This window comes from Petaurus breviceps, unplaced genomic scaffold (genome assembly GCF_028583685.1).
Source record: "Petaurus breviceps papuanus isolate PSGF00001 unplaced genomic scaffold, PetGlider_PUasm1.0 90731, whole genome shotgun sequence".
Classification (NCBI taxonomy): domain Eukaryota; kingdom Metazoa; phylum Chordata; class Mammalia; order Diprotodontia; family Petauridae; genus Petaurus; species Petaurus breviceps.
The window spans coordinates 4,148,036-4,165,283 of record NW_027187325.1 but is presented as its reverse complement, the minus strand read 5'-3'; the positions used below and the strand labels follow the sequence as shown (position 1 = coordinate 4,165,283).

Sequence of the window (17,248 nt, the reverse complement as noted above, 5' to 3'; positions counted from 1 at the left end):
AGAGAGAGAGAGAGAGAGAGAGAGAGAGAGAGAGAGAGAGAGAGAGAAAGAAGTATATTTGCATGTATATGATGGCTTTAAATGTCAAAGGACAGTATGTTAGAATGGAAACAATGGTCAATTTGAAAACAGAAGACAGGTTCAAATCTTTTTTCTGCCACTTAGAATATGTGTGACTAAGCAAATCACCTAACCTTTCTGTGCTTCACTTGCCTAATGCACCAAAAGACTAGGTAATTGCTAAGGTCCTTTCTACTTCTAAGTGTATAATCCTTGTAAAGCACAGACGAATGAGAATTTTTAAGCATTGGACTTGGAAAACGTGGACTCGGGTCCCAACTGTGCAACTTTTCCACTAACCAGCTTTGTGATATTGGGCAAGTGCTTTACTTTTCTTTGTAATCAATATATAAACAAAACAATATGCCTAAAAAAGTTGTTGTGAGCAAAATACTCGGTAAACTATAAAGCATTATAAAATGTTACCTCTTCTTACTGAGTCATATACCCCACTACAAAGTTGTTTACCCTTTTAGGAAGTGTTCTTTATAATGAGTTAAAATAAATTTTGACTACTGCTAAAGAATCATAACTTTTAAATTAATCTTGTTCAATAAATTCAACAAATACATATTAAGTGCCTATTATGTCCATACACAGTACTGTACTAGAGGTTAGGAGTACTTAGACAAAAACAAGACAATTATCTTTGCAGCGTTTATGTACTATAGGTGAGGAAACTTGGGTAAATAATATTAAAAGTCTAGTTATATTTCAGTTACACAAAAAAGAAGGCAACACAGACATGCCTCATGCCTACTTGGCCAGCAGAGAGAAGTAGAAATATTTTCCCCTACAATTAGTCTGTTAACTGCTCAAGAACTTGGACTGTTTCTCATATGACTGCATCATTCTTTCTACTTCCTTGGGCCCAGGGCCTAGCCTGGGGCTGAGTTTTTAATAGATATATTAAATGCTTAATGAATTCAATTAAACTCAATATTGTTTCTATACTACTTTTTCTAAATGAACTGGTAAGAATCTGTATTACTCCGTCTTCATTCTGAAATACTGCAAACTCCTTTACAATTAGAGTTGTTTCTTTCCTATCTTTAGGTACCCAGATGTTCAACAAATGTCTATTGAATTGAATTAAATCCTTTGTGTTCAATAAATGTTTGCTTAATCCACATGTCAGCTACTAACTATTTAAAGGAAGGAAAAAAAAGAAAGTGAACAGGAATTAAATTTATGTAGATTGAATAAGGAGAATTACTTCCTCTTTTGGGCATTTCTCAACAGGTAACTAGGGGCAAGGTATTACTAAGTTAATCGGGACTTTTTTTCCTTGTAGACTTTTTCAGGAAACACCAATGCTGACAGTATTGTGCACCACAAATTCTTACACTCAGTGAAAGCCCGATTCATCAGATTTGTTCCAATGGAATGGAATCCAAATGGAAAGATAGGCATGAGGGTGGAGGCCTATGGATGCTCATATAGTAAGTATCTATTGATAACATATTGTGACTTATACATGCAAATGAGTGCTGACTAAGTGGTCTGTCTCCAAGTTAGTCATGGCTTATCCCTGAAATTCCCTGTATTTAATGAGGTAACCGAATCTTTTTAGTCACTCAACACTGCAATCTTATTCTTTCTTTCTTACATCCAATCAACTGTCAAGTTCTGTTGATTCTATTCATACAACATCTCTCACCTATGTTCTCTTCTTTCTACTCACACAAAAATCTACCTAGTTCAGGCTTTTATCACCTCTAAAATAGACCATTACAGTAGCTTTAAAAATATTTCCCTGCATCTAATATATGCTTAACATCATAACACCTTATAATTGTAAGAACTTATTCAATGTTTCATGAATTGAGCCGATTCTGTACTCTGTACTCTCACTCTCTGTCTCTCTCTGTCTCTTTCTCTGTCTGTCTGTCTCTCTGTGTCTCTATCTCTCTTTCCCTATCTCTCTGTCCCTTCTTCTCTCTCTTCCTCCCTTTCCTCTTCTCCATCTCCCCAGTCAAGATATTCTTGAATTGTCTCAATACTAAATTCGTGCTTGAAAAGCTGGAATGAACAACCAGTGGAACTGCAATTTTGGCCAATGAGAAGGAAATTGAAACTATGGGAAACCACAAATTTCTTACAGAGAAGGAAAGCCTAGTGTAGTTTAATATGTAATATAGAGTTAAAATAAGGAAATTTCAAAAGGTTGGGAAAAGATATGCAAAGTCTCATGGTCTAAAATTTTACAGAGGAAGTCAACCTAAAGACATAGGAAATCCTCAAATTAAATTCTGTAGATACAGACAAAAATAATTTCAATGAGACTGAAAGTAAGAGACTCTAAAGAAACCTGTGGAAATACAAGAAAGTCTTTAACAAACTTACTTGTTTAAACAAAGGGTATATAGAAGGTGAAAGCAATGGCAGATAGTAGAAAAGGAATAAAAGAGCATGACAGTACCCTGTGAGAATTGTGTCAGAAGTGATAGTGTTCAAAAAGGACTGAGCTTGATAATCATTGCTAAGGAGAAAAATAAAAGTAAAATAAAATGGGATGTGTGTGACTTTTAAGCTGTAATGAAGGAAAAAGAAGATTGCAAATAGTATAGGCAATCACCAAGGGTGGATGACAGGAAGACAGATGATAGTGATGAGGTAGAACTACTCAAATATTATTTTGTCTGTTTTCTTTGCTAATGAGAATGAACTTTGACTGGAAAGGACACTAAAAATGCCTAGAAGTTTAGATCTATGATGATTAAGGGAATAATTGGACAGCACCTCAATAATTCCAAGTCACATGACAATGACATGCTTTATACCAGTACTGAAAGATGTGCCATTGTAGTAGAAATTGCTGAATATAAATGAGATTTTGGAAAAGAGGTCACAGGAGAGAAAATACTGCCTTCCCTAGATTTTTATTTTAATGACAAAAGAGTAGAGTCTATATATTATGTGTTAATGAGCTTGACTATGATCCCTAATTAAAAGCAAGAACATTCATGAATATCTGGAAACTGAGTCAGTGATCACAGAGAATAAGTATGGTTTCAAGACCATGTCATGGCATATTAACCACATTAACTTTTATGACATGATTACTGTCCTGATGTATTAGGGGAATCTATAACTATAGGTTGTCTAGATTTCAAGACAACCCTTGATAAAGTCACTGTATCCTTGAGAACAAGAATAAATGGAGTTAGACAAAAATTCATATAGATAGATTCAAAACGAGTTGCATGATCAGGGATTGGATTACTATCAAATTAGAAAACAAAATCTTAAGTAGAATCCCTGAAGATTTTTCCTAGTCCTTCATTGTTTAAAATCTTTATAAGTTATTTGGGTGAAAGCATATTTGGCAGACTTCCTGTGTTTGCAGAACTAGGGATTTCTCGTGCAACTATTTTATTTTGTGATGTCAATGTCTCTAAATTGTGTTGCCTCCAGTACAACTCCGTGTGGGATTGCTTTGGTCTTTCCATGATTCCCAAGTTCATGTTACTAAGTTCAGTTTCCACTTTTTCACAGAGCACATCATGTGCTGAGCTAGTACAGTCATTTTTGTTGTTGTTTCCATTGTCACTGATGGTGAGAACAGATTGTTGGAATGCTTGAATATCAGTTCCGTTTTGTTAGTCTGTTTGTTCTCTTTCCAGTTTCATCATTCATCATAAATTCTATTGTAATGACTGGATTAGTTTAATTTTATAGCAAACTTTCTGCAGTATCAGTTTCCCTTTTACTACTTTTTTTTCTATTTTGTGAATCAATATTTCACATAATATTTTTTCCCATTTTATAGGTCTATACTGCTTATGATCTTTCCCTATCATCTTCTATTGTTTTCCAATACAAACAAGTTTTATACTTGGCTATCATATTACTCTATTTGTCAAGAACCTCAACTATTTTCTGGAAAATAGAGGGTTTTGAGCTTTTTGGACTATGGCTTTAGCTTTACATTGGTTAAACTTCTGTAGGAAAATGGTGCATTTTCTATGTCTTGTCCATATTGATTTTTCACAATCAACAATAGCCATATCTAACATTTATATAGCCCTTTGTGTCAGACACTGTGCTAAGCACTATACAGTTATGATCTCATTGGATTTTCACAACCTCGGGAGATAGATGCTATTATTCCCATTTTACAAATGAGAAAATTGAGACAAAAAGAGGTTAAGTGACTTGCCCAGGGTCACACAGCCAAGTTTCTGAAGCTGGATTTGAACCTAGACCTTTTATACTTTAGGCTCAGCCCTATATCTAGGGTGCCAACTAGGTTCACTTAGCAGATTATTCATATTGATTGGGCTTGTAATTGAATGCAAATAATTTTTTTCATCTGTAACCTTTTTTTCTCTTTTACTATTAATTTTGGCCTTTAATTGTTCAGTGTTCTGAGTAGAAAAATTATTCAGAACTTACTTTCCTGTCAGAAATTATTTATTTCATGTCCTTTAAGTTATTTTGTATATGTATATTATATATGTAATATAAGTTCACGGTGGTGCTAGTTATGGTAAGACTTGAACAACAAACTATCTTTCTTCTTGAAGAAGTTCTTTATGTAATACAGGTGTGCATAGTTAGAAAGTCTTTGGCCTTTATAAATTCTAATTTTTTAATGTAGTTCTCATAATCATCTCTCCATCTTCTCCCCAACTCCAGCCTTCATATTGGAGTCACAGAACCCTTAAAGGGGTTAGGTGACTTGTCTAAGGTAACGCAAAGTAGTAAATGGCAAAACTGAGATCAGAATCTAGGTCCTCTGATTGTAATCCCGTGATCTTTTATTATTAAATAGGAGCTTAAATCTTAGCCCTGATATTGCTCCCTGTGTGACCTTAGACAAATCATTAAAACACTCTGTACCTCAGTTTCTTCATCTGTGAAATGAAGAGGTTCTACCAGACGATCTCTAAGGTCTTTTTTCAATTCTAAAGCTTCTGATCCCAGGAATCCCATGTAGGATTCCTTCATTTGAATTTCCTTATACTTGAAGAGCTAATTAATTTTAAAAAGCATTATAAATTCTGATATGCTATAATGATCTGTCATGCTTCCCAATCTCATTAAGAGTTACAGGCTTCATTTTATACCTCAGGTTACCTCTTCCCACACAGGCCTGGTACTCCTATATGGTTAATTATTAACAAGTCCTGTCACTTGGAATTCATCAGCAGTGTTGTTAAAATCTCGTTCTGGTCTTCTACCTAAATCTCCTGTCATGCCATGCTTCTACTGTCCCTCTTTGTTGTTCTCATCTAGGGTCATTTGTCAAACATAGTTGAGGCCATAGTATCATAAATTCCATCCCTGGTGTGCTGAGGGCCATCTGGTCCTGTCACAAAAAACCCAAGAAAGTAGTTTATAGATATGCAAAAACTTGGAGAACTGCGAAACCATGTTGGGCATTATAAAAGTATGCGAAGGCTTCTGCAAAAGACTTGACCTTAGAAAATCACTCTGTTTTATCGAAAAGAAATTAAGAGGTGATATAGTTCAGTACCACTTCCTGTTTTACAAATGAGAAAATTGAACCCCAAATATATTAAATGACACACTATGATTTAATGGCAGAATAGAAGTTAAAATGCAAGTACCCATACTGCTTAAATAAATAAGCATAGTACTTATTTAACTACATCTCTCTGGTATGAATATGGTAAAATAATTCAGCAATTCCCTTCAATATAGAACCAAGGATATACTCACATGTCTACTATCAATAGTGCAAGTTTCAATTTTCTTTTGGTTTAGTGAAATCATGAGTTTCTTTTCATGTGACCAATCGATGATCTGAAGAAACTAATTTTGGAATCTAATTCTTAAAAACTAGCCTATATGTTAGTACTAGGTGGAAATGAAGAAATTCCACCTTTATGTATTGCATATGATGAATTGTTTCCACTGTTACTACCTGACCTTACAATTCCCTATGTCCCTAAGCATGCAAAGAGAAGAATGACATCACTATTTTTTCCCACAACCATATAAGCAAACTTGAGTGATTTTTAAAATAACAACAAAATCTGGTTTTATAACTGGGGAGCGCATATTGAAGTTAAACACCTTAAGCAACAGTGACATTCTACACAAATATCATAGTATCATAGAGCTGGAAGGGAAAGGTTTCCCAAGAGTTGTCTAGGCCCAAACCCTCAGTGACAAAAGGATACAAAATTCATGTTGTATGTTTTCGATTTCGGTATTCTTTCTGCTGCCTTTCCTGTATTTTAGCAGCTGAATTTTGTTTTGAATTAATAATTTTTTGAAAATTTTACCAATTTGTAATTGTTCTTTCTCTACCACCATCCAGAACAAAGTTCTAAAATAGAATTAGTAACAAAGGATGCATTATTTCCCCTACATGAATCTGTTCTTATACTGTGGTGGGTTGTTTATTAGTAGTATTTGTATGAAAATTGAATATGAATTCATGAAAAATAACAACTATGAGTTCTAATTCATTTATTGAAACATTTACAATTATTTCAATCAGTAATTCAATGAGATAGAGCTATAAAGCAAGCCCATTATTGATTGGTTAATTAGTGATCAGAAAGAAGAATATCATAACTTTAGTTCAAGGAAATGGAACACTTGAAAGTAATGGTGAAAACAGGATGGATCTGAGGTGGAATTAAAGACTAGGTCATAAGCTGTAAGCAGACTGAGGAAGTACGAAGTTACAGAATGAGAAGACATCAATATGAATATTAGATTGCCTTAGTTTAATGGTAGGATTTGGAGAGAAATAGAAAATGGTGATGCAGGTGTGGAATTCTCTTGAGAAGTGAGGGAAGATGAACTTGATGCTGGTATACAATACACAACATGATTTGTATTGGATGAAAGATCAGAACTGAATGAACCTCAAAAGAAGTTGTTGCAGAGTGATAGTAGTCAAGTGAAGATTCTGTACGTGGTGGCCAGGAGCAAGGAGAATTCAGACTTCCCTCCAGAGCCAGTGTCTTGGGGATGTGATTGAAGTTCCCAGGGAGAGCAAGTGGATAGAAGGAGCGTCCCAGAAACAATTGTAAAAAGATGCCCTCTTTAAGGTAAAAAATGAAAATCTGAGCTAAATCAACAATTTAATATCTAAAGAAAGGAAGAGCAATTAATAAATTTAGCTATTATTCTTAGGTTTATAGGTCTATTTTTAATGTGACTGGATGTTATTTAAGAAAAGCCTTTGACTTTTGTGATTATTGCACATGTAATTGAAAGGGTTGATTACTGGTTTCCCTTTCTTTGAAATATAAAAGTTCAAACTTACTTGTAGAAATGCAAAAAAAAAATCTATTAATCAAGGCAGGAGAAAGCTGTGACTTATCAAAATTAAAGCAAAAAAAAAACCCAAAAAATATCTCATCAGGGAATCTGAAATTAGAACCTATATATATATATATATGTATATATATGTATATATATATATATTTCTCTTTTTTCCCCTGTTATTTTCTCTCCCTTCTCACCCCCAACCCCAGTCCCTTCTTTTCTTCTGATTTTCATCTAATGTGAGAAATAGAAATTATGGATTTTTTTAGAAAAATGACTGTTCTTAGGAGATTTCCAGAATGTCTTTGTAGATACATGCAGTTTGGATAGTTCATTTATAGTCACTGTGACTTTGTGATCAGGTATGGATATGTGGCTGAACTTGTTGGCAGCTGTCCATATCTAAGTTGCACTTGGAAACCTTTGAAGTTTTCAGATTGATTATTAAAATCCAGGATTCTTCTCTGAAAATTTATGATATGAATAGTAATTTTCTTTCTTCTACAATAAGATAGTTTCAACATGTAATCTTATTGAAAAATCATTTTTCCTATGTATGGTTAGACTGTCCAACTGGGACTAATTGTCTCAGGGCAAGTCAGTCCCTTCTCCTGTCAGCTCTGAGCACTGGATGACTAGCCTGTGAGAAAACAGACTTGGTGTCATCTAGTGTCCAAACATGAGATTTTTTCAGTTCACTTGGGGATTTCAGCTTTGCATCTTTTATTCAGTAAGGGCCCTTTTTAACTGGCTTGTTGACAAGCTACCAACATCCATCAAACTTGCCTGACTGTGCCTCTAGAACTCTGTCTTGCTCAAAAAAAACAAGCAGTGACAGCCAGGTCAGCAATTATAGGGCCCAATGGGAAACAGACCATTTCTAGCAATTTTTAGTTCCTCTCAAATGGAAGGAAAACTGTTTCTTTGCTTCTGCTATTCCAGTAGGAGAAGCTGTTGATAATACCTCCATGGACCATGTTGTCTGGAACTAGTCAGTAGGGATCTAGGCAAGGAATCAGTCTTACTCTCTTACCTGTTTTCTAGGACAAATATCCATAAACGTCATATGTTTGCAAACTGCCCTGGTAATAAAATTCCCAGAATCAATTTAGAGGGAAGGAGGGGAAGAAAGCAAAAGAAAAGAGAGACAGAAAGGAAAGGAGGAGGGAAAAAGGGAGAGAGACAGAGACAGACAGAGAGAGACAGAGACAGAAAGAGAAAGAGAGAGAGAGAGAGAGAGAGAGACCATTTAATACATTATCTTCTGCAAGTCATTTCACTTCTTTAGAGTTAGAGGCTATCCACTGATACGGCCTTATATTTAATCAGTAAGACCATGCTTTGAACGCTATTTTAATAATGACTGCTTATATAATCCTGGGCAACTCACTTCATCCTTAGCCTTGATTTTGTCTTCTATATAATGGAGATAATAGAAACACCTATTTAATGCCATTTTTTGTGAGAATCAGATGAGAAAATGAAAGCACTTTGCCCCCTTTAAAGTATTATAGGAGTTTTTGTAATTAACATACTTTTCTCCTCTGCAAAATGATTGATTTGCCTTAGATGACTTCTAAGGATACTTCCTGCTTTAAACTCTGCTCTTATGATCCTTTAAGTTGTCCATTCCAGGAAACAGATACTCATTAGCTGTGATTTGTATCATTAATGTGATATATAAATCAGTAGTCTTTAAAAATTGGTGTAGGTGGCTTGCAAAGTAGTAGAACTAAGATCAAGGCAGATAAGTAAGGTAGACAAGAGGGTGAATTTAGGGAATTCTTCTAACACTGGAATGAATGTTTTATTTATTTATTTAATTTTTTAAATTAATTTAATTTTTATTTTTAAGCGTATTTAAGATAATAAATAAAAATTAAAAAATTAAAAATAAGATATTTAAGTGTATCCAGGAAGGATTCTGGTTCCAGGAGGCCAAAGACTATAAGATAATGACATTTTAAAACAACTGACACCAAAATTGAGCATTTATGAGATACTGTTTACCTCTCTCCCATCCCCTTGATACTGTATACATCATTTATATGTCACTTGGTTCACAGAATATAAGGCAAGAAACTTGCAAATAACACTTATCTCTGATTAGAAGGGACACAGACCCTGAAATTATTAGGAAATCTGTATATATTTTAATGAAATGATTATATTGCCCAATTAACACATCCCCTGTTATGCTTTCATGAGATCTACTTCTCCAAAATTTTTCTCTATATCCACATAACTAACTTTTCTTTCCACACATATAAAGATAACTCGTTGATTTTTATTTTTTTTTCTGCTGAGCAGAATTCAACAGGATAGAAGCATGGCCTTTTGCTTACATTGGGGAATACTATTTAAAGGTTTATCTTAGCTCACAGTGAGACTCAGTACCTGAGACAAGGATAAAAAAATCCAGCCACCTCACAAGAAGGCAATGTTTAATTAAAATCATGGAAATTAAAGATTTAGAAGTCTTGGAAACGAAAGATTTTATAGATGGAAAGGATGACCTAACCTAACCTCTTGTTTTATAGACAACAAGATTCACCAAGAGACAATGTTAGTGCCCAAAATTCACATAATTAGTAGAGATCAGGAATAACATCCTCATATCATGACTTTATTATTATACTACTACATTTTCCATTAAGACAAAACAGCTGGGCAGCTTTGTGACAGAGTGGATAGAATCCCAGTCCCGTAGTCAGGAGGACCAGAGTTCAAATCTGTTCTGAGAAACCTAACTGTGTGACCCTGACCAAGTCACTTAACCTTTATTTCCTCCTCCCCCCCAAAAAAAACAAACAAAACCAGCTAAGTGTAAAATTAGAAGTAAAATAGCAAAGGGAAGTAATCTATGTATGTGGACTGCTCACAGTCCATAGTCAATAGCTGGTCTCATTTTCAGGATTATTTGGATTCAAGTCCTGCCTCCCTTTTCCTGCCTGATTAGTTAGGCAAAACATCCTAATGCCCTGCAAGAGAATTTGTCAGTTTCTTCTTCCCACCATGCCTTAGGAGTCCCTTCTCTCTGAGATTAACTCCTATTATGCTATATAAACTTCTTTGGGCATAGTTTGCATATTGTTTCTCCTAAAACAAGATGAGCTCCTGGAGAGCAGAGACTCTGCTTTTACTTTTATTTGTATCTCTAGCATGTAGCACAGTGCCTGGCGTGTAATAGGCACTTAATGAATGTTTATGGATGATGCTAATGCTGATGGTGATACTGCAAGCAACATTTTAGGGCTCTACCTTGCAAAGCCCTTTGGGATCTGCACTTATAGAGGGAATTCCAACACTGATTTGTTTTACACAAATACATACATGTAGATATACATGTGTAAGTTCAAAAATAACAATTATATTCATTATAACAATAAATAATGTTCTTATATAGCAGTGAGACCACTATGTGCCAGACAATACACTGGGCATTTTACAACTATGATCTCTCCCCATTTTATAGAAAAGACGGTGTTGTGGATAGAGTCCCAAACCTAGAGTCAGAAAAACTGAGTTTATATCTGGCTTCAGACATAAGCCTTTGTATGACTTTGGGCAAGTCACTTAACAAGATTATCTATCATCTATCTGTCTATCTCTCTCTGTCTAATCACACACACACACACACACACGTGGGTATAAGTCCTACTGACAATGTGTTGTAGCATATGCCCAGGCTTATTTTCTCTGTTCTTTGCTTTCCTACACACATTTTTGTTAAGAGAAGCTCTCTCCCAAAGTGCTGCCATTATCCCTACAAAACATTAAAGGGAGGTCTTGATTTTGATTTCTACAACTGGTTTCTTTCAAATAAATTCCCTTCGTGACCCAAAATCAAAGTTCAATGTCAAGTACGACGGACATTACCCTGATAGCAAATAGTTTGGGGGTTTTTTTAAGTTTTTTTTTTTCCTTTCAGAGCAGGGACATTGAAAATGTGTTATTTTTATCAGGTGCTATCGATTTGACATTTATTTGAATTTAAGAATCAACTTTAAGTATTTCCCTTATCACGAAGTCTGTTTCCAGTTATCAGTGAAACTTTTAAACTCTTTTTCTCAGTCCATGTCTCTCTCTGCATCTTTTTTCTTCTTCGTCATCTCTATTTTTGTCTATGTATCTCTCTCTCCATCCACTCCCTCCCAATCTTCTTTTCTCTTACTCTTTACCTCCATAATCCCTCTTTCCCTTTGTTTCTCCATCTGTGAAAGGGTTAATGAATTCCTTGTGTGGTTTAATTAATGTTATAAAGACCCTATGAGGCTTGACTGAGCTCTCCTCATCAGCAAAGTGTTACAATCACTGGGTCTTGGTACTATTCAGGGGAATACATTACTTTCTTCTGCAGGTTAATTTTTACTCACCAAAGGGGCTGTGTTAATCTCTGCATTAATGAGCATATATGGATAATTTAAGAATTAAATCTCAAAGTGGGGTGCAAGGTTATACAGGAATCCAATCTCTTCTTGAATTTTTTTTTTCTCTCAGCTTCAGCTGACCAGTTCTGCTTATTTCTACCATACAATAAAATTTCAAACCTCCATTAAAGTCCTATTAGTAAAGCTTCATTATGGCATGCATGTGCCCCTTGGCTCTCAAAACCATTGATAGGGGGCAGCTAGGTGCCACAATGAATAGAGCACAGGCCCTGGAGTCAGGAGGACCTGAGTTCAAATCTGGCGTCAGACACTTAACTAGCTGTGTGACCTTGGGCAAGTCACTTAACCCCAACTGCCCTGCCTTCATCCCTCCAAAAAAAGCAAAAAACCTCCAAAAACCTTTTATAGTTGGTGGTATCTCTAGCAGACCCTACTAAGCTGGGAGGGCATTGAGCATGTGCCTGAAATGCTTTCTACTCTGAGATTGCTTTCTATTTATTCTATAAATATCATGTATGTATCTATTATGTGCATGCATCTCTACCTGCTTTAGAATACATACTCCTTAAGGGCATTGACTTTTCCCCCTTTGGTTTATATCCCTAGTACTAAGTCTAGTATTTGGCACAAAGCAAACTACTTAGCAAATGTTTATTAGTTGGCTGACTGTTTTTTGCAGACATGCTGAGTTGTATTCTAAGTTTTATCCTCAAAAAGTTGGCCAGCAAATGATATTATTTAAAGCCACCACAGGTCATGGAATTATTATAACTGGTATTCTTCTTTTTTTCAATTTTTGAATAGTTTTATAGCTTTATTTTTTAATTTTTAATTTTAGACAAATACTAAAACTTAATTACAAAATAAGGAAAGAAAAAGAAATATCATAAACTTAAATATAAAATAAGAAAAGAAAAACATGTCATGTGCCCAGCAGAACATAGGAAAGTATTCAAAATATGCAGCAATAACTTATCATTTCAAGAAAATCTATATATTAAATACTGTGCATTAAGTTGAAAACTGTCCATCTTTGCTTCCTTTTGTTCTCTGCTCTACACTTTTTACTTTGTTCTTTTTCTCCCTTTCTCCCCTGTACCCACCACCTGGAGGCTAAACTTGAGCATGCATATATTTATGAATAAGTATTAATATATTATTTCACAGATAACATACAGGAGGCACTGGAGGTCTCGAACTCTAGCCTCTAACAGGTTTACTCTTGATCTGGTCAGACAGGCAGACAGCTTTGGAGGGGTTAATAATCAGCTTTATTCTAGTCTATTCTACTCAGAGGGTTGCTGGGAGAACCAGCTCCTAATTCCCTAATCACCTTCTCACAGGGGGCAGCCAGAAAGTAGGGGGCAACTACCCCTATGTCTCAATGGGGTCAGTCGAGACAAGCACACTTGTGTACTCCCTTAGATCCTGTCAGGCTTCAATGGGGACTTGTTAAGGCACACACAGATTCCCTTATGTATTTCCCGTGCTTTTTCACTGACCAGTGACCACTTGCCTTATAGGGAAAAAGACAAAGAAGGCATCTTTCCATCCTTAAGCTCACAGGTTAACTTTAGCAATATTGTCATTCTGCACAAGTGTAGTAAATATTACATTATGTCACCGCTTATCTCAAACTGCAGCCTCAGTAGGACTATCTTTCACTATGATTCTGGGAACTACTATCTAGAATCCTTGAAGGGCTATTCTGGGAGTTATCAAACACCTGGAAACTAGACATTCTCATGGCTTTGGATCCTGAGAAACTAACTCTAAGAAGGATAACGAAATCCTCCTTACATACGTGTATATGCAGACATGTATACATATGTACACATACATATATAAACATATACTTTCCCTAAGAGATTTTACTTCTAATCTTGTTTTTATGTTTGTGAATCTCTTTTTTCTCTCTCTTAACTTCTCTGCTTCTACCTGTTACCTTGCCATCCTATCACTTAAACTACGCCATTTCAGCAATCCTTCCCTTACCCTCCCATTCCCCTAAATCTGGACTCCCTATTGTACACCCCTTTGACCTGTTCTTTCCCCCTCCTCTCTATCCTCACATTCCCATAAACCTTAACACCCATCTATACCTCCCTTTTAACCTATTTCCTCACCCTCCACTCTAAAGATCACACCTTTTTCCTCTCTCCCCTCCCTATCTTCTTAGAGTTTTCCTTTTGAAATTTTGAAGACTTTTATACTCTTCTAGACATATATATATATATATATATATATATATATATATATATATATATATATATATATATATATATATATATATATATCCCCTCTTAAACCCATTTTTGATGAAAGTAGGTTTCTGGAACTAACAGGCCTCCTCCCCCATATAACTCATCTGTATTGGTTCTTCTCCTTGCAACTCATTTGTAACATAATTACTCTTTTAGCCGTTCTTCAGTGGTTTTATTTTTTAAAAGTCATATCATATTCAGTTCTACCCAAATACTTCTTATAAGCTACCTAATTACTAGTAACAATCTTAGACATTTTCCATATGTAAAAGGTAAGCATTCTATCTTTATTTAGTCCCTTGTTATTGGCCATTGGTATGTACCATATATTTCTTTTGACTTTTGTACATCAAACCTGCTATTTAGTTCAGGATTGGTTTTTTGTTTCCTTTTTTTTTTTAACAGTGTCCTGAAACAGCTGATCAAATGTCCATTTTTTTCCATTCAAAATTATGCTTAGCTTTGCTAGGCATGATATTTTCAGTCAGCAAACTAAGTATAAATAGAGAATATGGCCCGAAGTTGTGCTATCATGTGTATAAGGTACTAGTGAATGAAGAAATGTTTTTCTGCTCTTGCTAGTGTGTGCCCCTTTTACAACTTATAGTCTTAGTGAAATGCATAGAGCACTAAGAAACTCAATGGTTTTTCTAGGATCACAGATCCAGGATGTGTCATAGTTAGGGCTAAATCCGGGCCTTCCAGAGCAGCTCTCCTTCCACTCTATGCCATGTTAGCTCTCATATAAAGAGAAGAAAAAGACTATAACAAGGGACCCTAAGAGGTCTCAGCTTCAATATTTCTTTCAGTCCCTTGTGACATAGCTTCAAAGTCATACATTCAAGAGATTCCCTTTGAGTAGAACATGGAATGCCCCTACTAAGATACATGATCTGGGTAGTGGAATACCAAGTTATTATTACATATAAGTTAATAAAATTCGCCAGCTTTTATAGGATACTAGGGAAGGTGAGCACCAATAAAATCAGTTTTGATAAGGTGAAGAGTTAGGAAAAACCTGTAAGATTAGGCTTTGCTCTAGAGAGAAGCCCTTACTTGGAGAACATGGGAAAGGAAGATGGCATTGCATTCCTGGGACAGAGAAGATAATTCTAAGTAGGAAGAAAGGAAGAGCAAAATAACAATGATAGAGTGCATTTTGTTTTTCAGAGACTTTAAAAGATATTTTACCTCATTTAATTCTTAGAGAAATCCTATAAGCAAAACAAAACAGTTGCTATTCTATTTTACCAATGAAGAAATTGAAGATCAAAGAAGTTAAGATTCTGCTCTAAGTTAGCCTAGCTGTTGGCCTACTACACAAGACAACTCAATTTAACATTTTTTGGCCACTAAATAAGTATTATGTCTTCTATAAGGCCCAAGGGGATGCAAGGGTAAATATGATGGAATCCTTGTTTTTGAAGTGCTTATAATGTTGTACATGAGTCATATATAAGGATATTCATAATATAAATTTTAGTATCATGAGTATATAAACTACAAGAAATAAAATTAACTCCAGTGACTTCTTATTTTTCTCTAATGTCCCATATAAATTCCTCCGCATGTCATTTAAAGCCCTTTGCAGTCTGGATACAACTATATTTCCAATCACTTTATATATTACTCATAGGATCATAGATTTAGATATGGAAAAGACCATGGAAGTCATTAAAACAAGTCTCCTCATTTTATAGATAAGAAATGAGAGTTGGAGATTTGCTCAGTGTCCTGCATTGACTAAATGAATGGGTCAGGATTTGAACATTTGTCTTCTCATCTCTAAATCTAGTACTCTGTACAGTACACAGAAGCTCTCCATTCATATACTTCACCCAAACTGATTTTCTTATGTTTCCTCATGTATTGTATTACTTTCCTATCTTAACCTTTGTACAAGTTATGCTTGTTGCTTGGAATTCACTTCCCCTTCTCCTCTAACTCCTGGGATCCCCAATTTCCTTCAAAGCTTGCCTTAAGTGACCCTTTCTCAAGAACGCTTTGTTGACTCCTCCAGCTTCTAGCCCCTCCCCACCAAATACTTTTCATTTATTTTGCATATATTTTGCACATATTTAAATATGTTCCCCCAGTAGAATACACGTTTGGCTTGGTATTGTTTATCCTTTGTTCTTGGAGAGGCCAATGAAAAATGCACTAAAACTGGAGTCAGAGCCCCTGGGTTTCAATCTTTCCTCTGCTGCTCACTAACTGTGAGAACCTGGACAAGTCAGTTAACCTCAATGTGCCTTCAGAAACTTCTGAGAACTAATCAACTAAGACAAAGTTAGTTTGAATTGGTAGACAGAGTTCCCATACTGGGAGTTTCTCCAAACTTTCTGAAATATGAGTGACTTTATGTTTCAGCAATACAATGATCCAAAACAATTCTGAAGGACTTATATTGAAAAATGCTATCTCTTCCTAGAGAAAGTAATGATGGGGGCTGAGAACACAGCAAACTATACATTTTTAAACCCTATTTTTCTTCTTCTTGTTTTTTTATCTATGTTTTCTTTCATAAGATAACTAATAGGGAAGTATGTTTTGCATGACTCCACCTATACCTTTATCATGTTGCTTGCCTTCTCAATGGGGGGGAGGGGAGAGAGGGAGATAATTTCGAACTAATTTTTTTTTAATGTTGAAATTGTTTTTACATGTAATTAGGAATTAAAAAAAGAATCCTGGTGTCATAAGAACTATTGTATAATTTGTATATACTTAATTTATAATAGTATGTTCATAAACCAAGGATTTTAAATTGCCATGTGAATGTAAAGATGCAGGACTGAATTTTCTCATATTTCTGCTGACACATAGCTCCCCTTAAAGTGATGATATAAGAAACCATAATCATTTAAAACCAACTTTGAGGAAATGAAGCTCCTTCCAGCTCCACATCTCTACCCCTATGATCTTATAATTTTAAAAGACTATAGGAGTTGATACACCATTTTTGTTAGTTAATGAGTCACCCCTACACCTTAGTTTGATAACTATTAAGGTCACAAACAAAACAGAGTATGTTTGAAGGCCTATACAAACACTGTCCATTGATTGACATTTGAATAAAGAAAGAATCATTTATTATATTCTTGTTATTTGTCCAGAACTATTCTTAAAAAAATGAGGTCCATAAATACAAAAAGCAAGATAGTTTGTGCCTTCAAGAAACTTATGTTCTCTTAGAAAAGGAGGATCCTGTAGGGCAGTGATGGCCGGTGAGGTGTTCTGAGATTTCTAGACAATGTCTTTGAATTCACTGTTAGTTAA

The 17,248-nt window shown here is 35.2% G+C and overlaps 1 protein-coding gene across 2 annotated transcripts in view; it reads left to right on the top strand.

The window, feature by feature from the left end:
- CNTNAP5 (contactin associated protein family member 5) overlaps positions 1–17,248 on the top strand; it is a 934,370-nt gene that overhangs the window by 399,061 nt on the left and 518,061 nt on the right. For both annotated transcript variants that reach the window (XM_069066887.1, XM_069066888.1), the window contains exon 4: positions 1,355–1,502. In XM_069066887.1, coding sequence (XP_068922988.1) covers positions 1,355–1,502 — 148 coding nt within the window. The remainder of the gene's footprint in view (positions 1–1,354; positions 1,503–17,248) is intronic.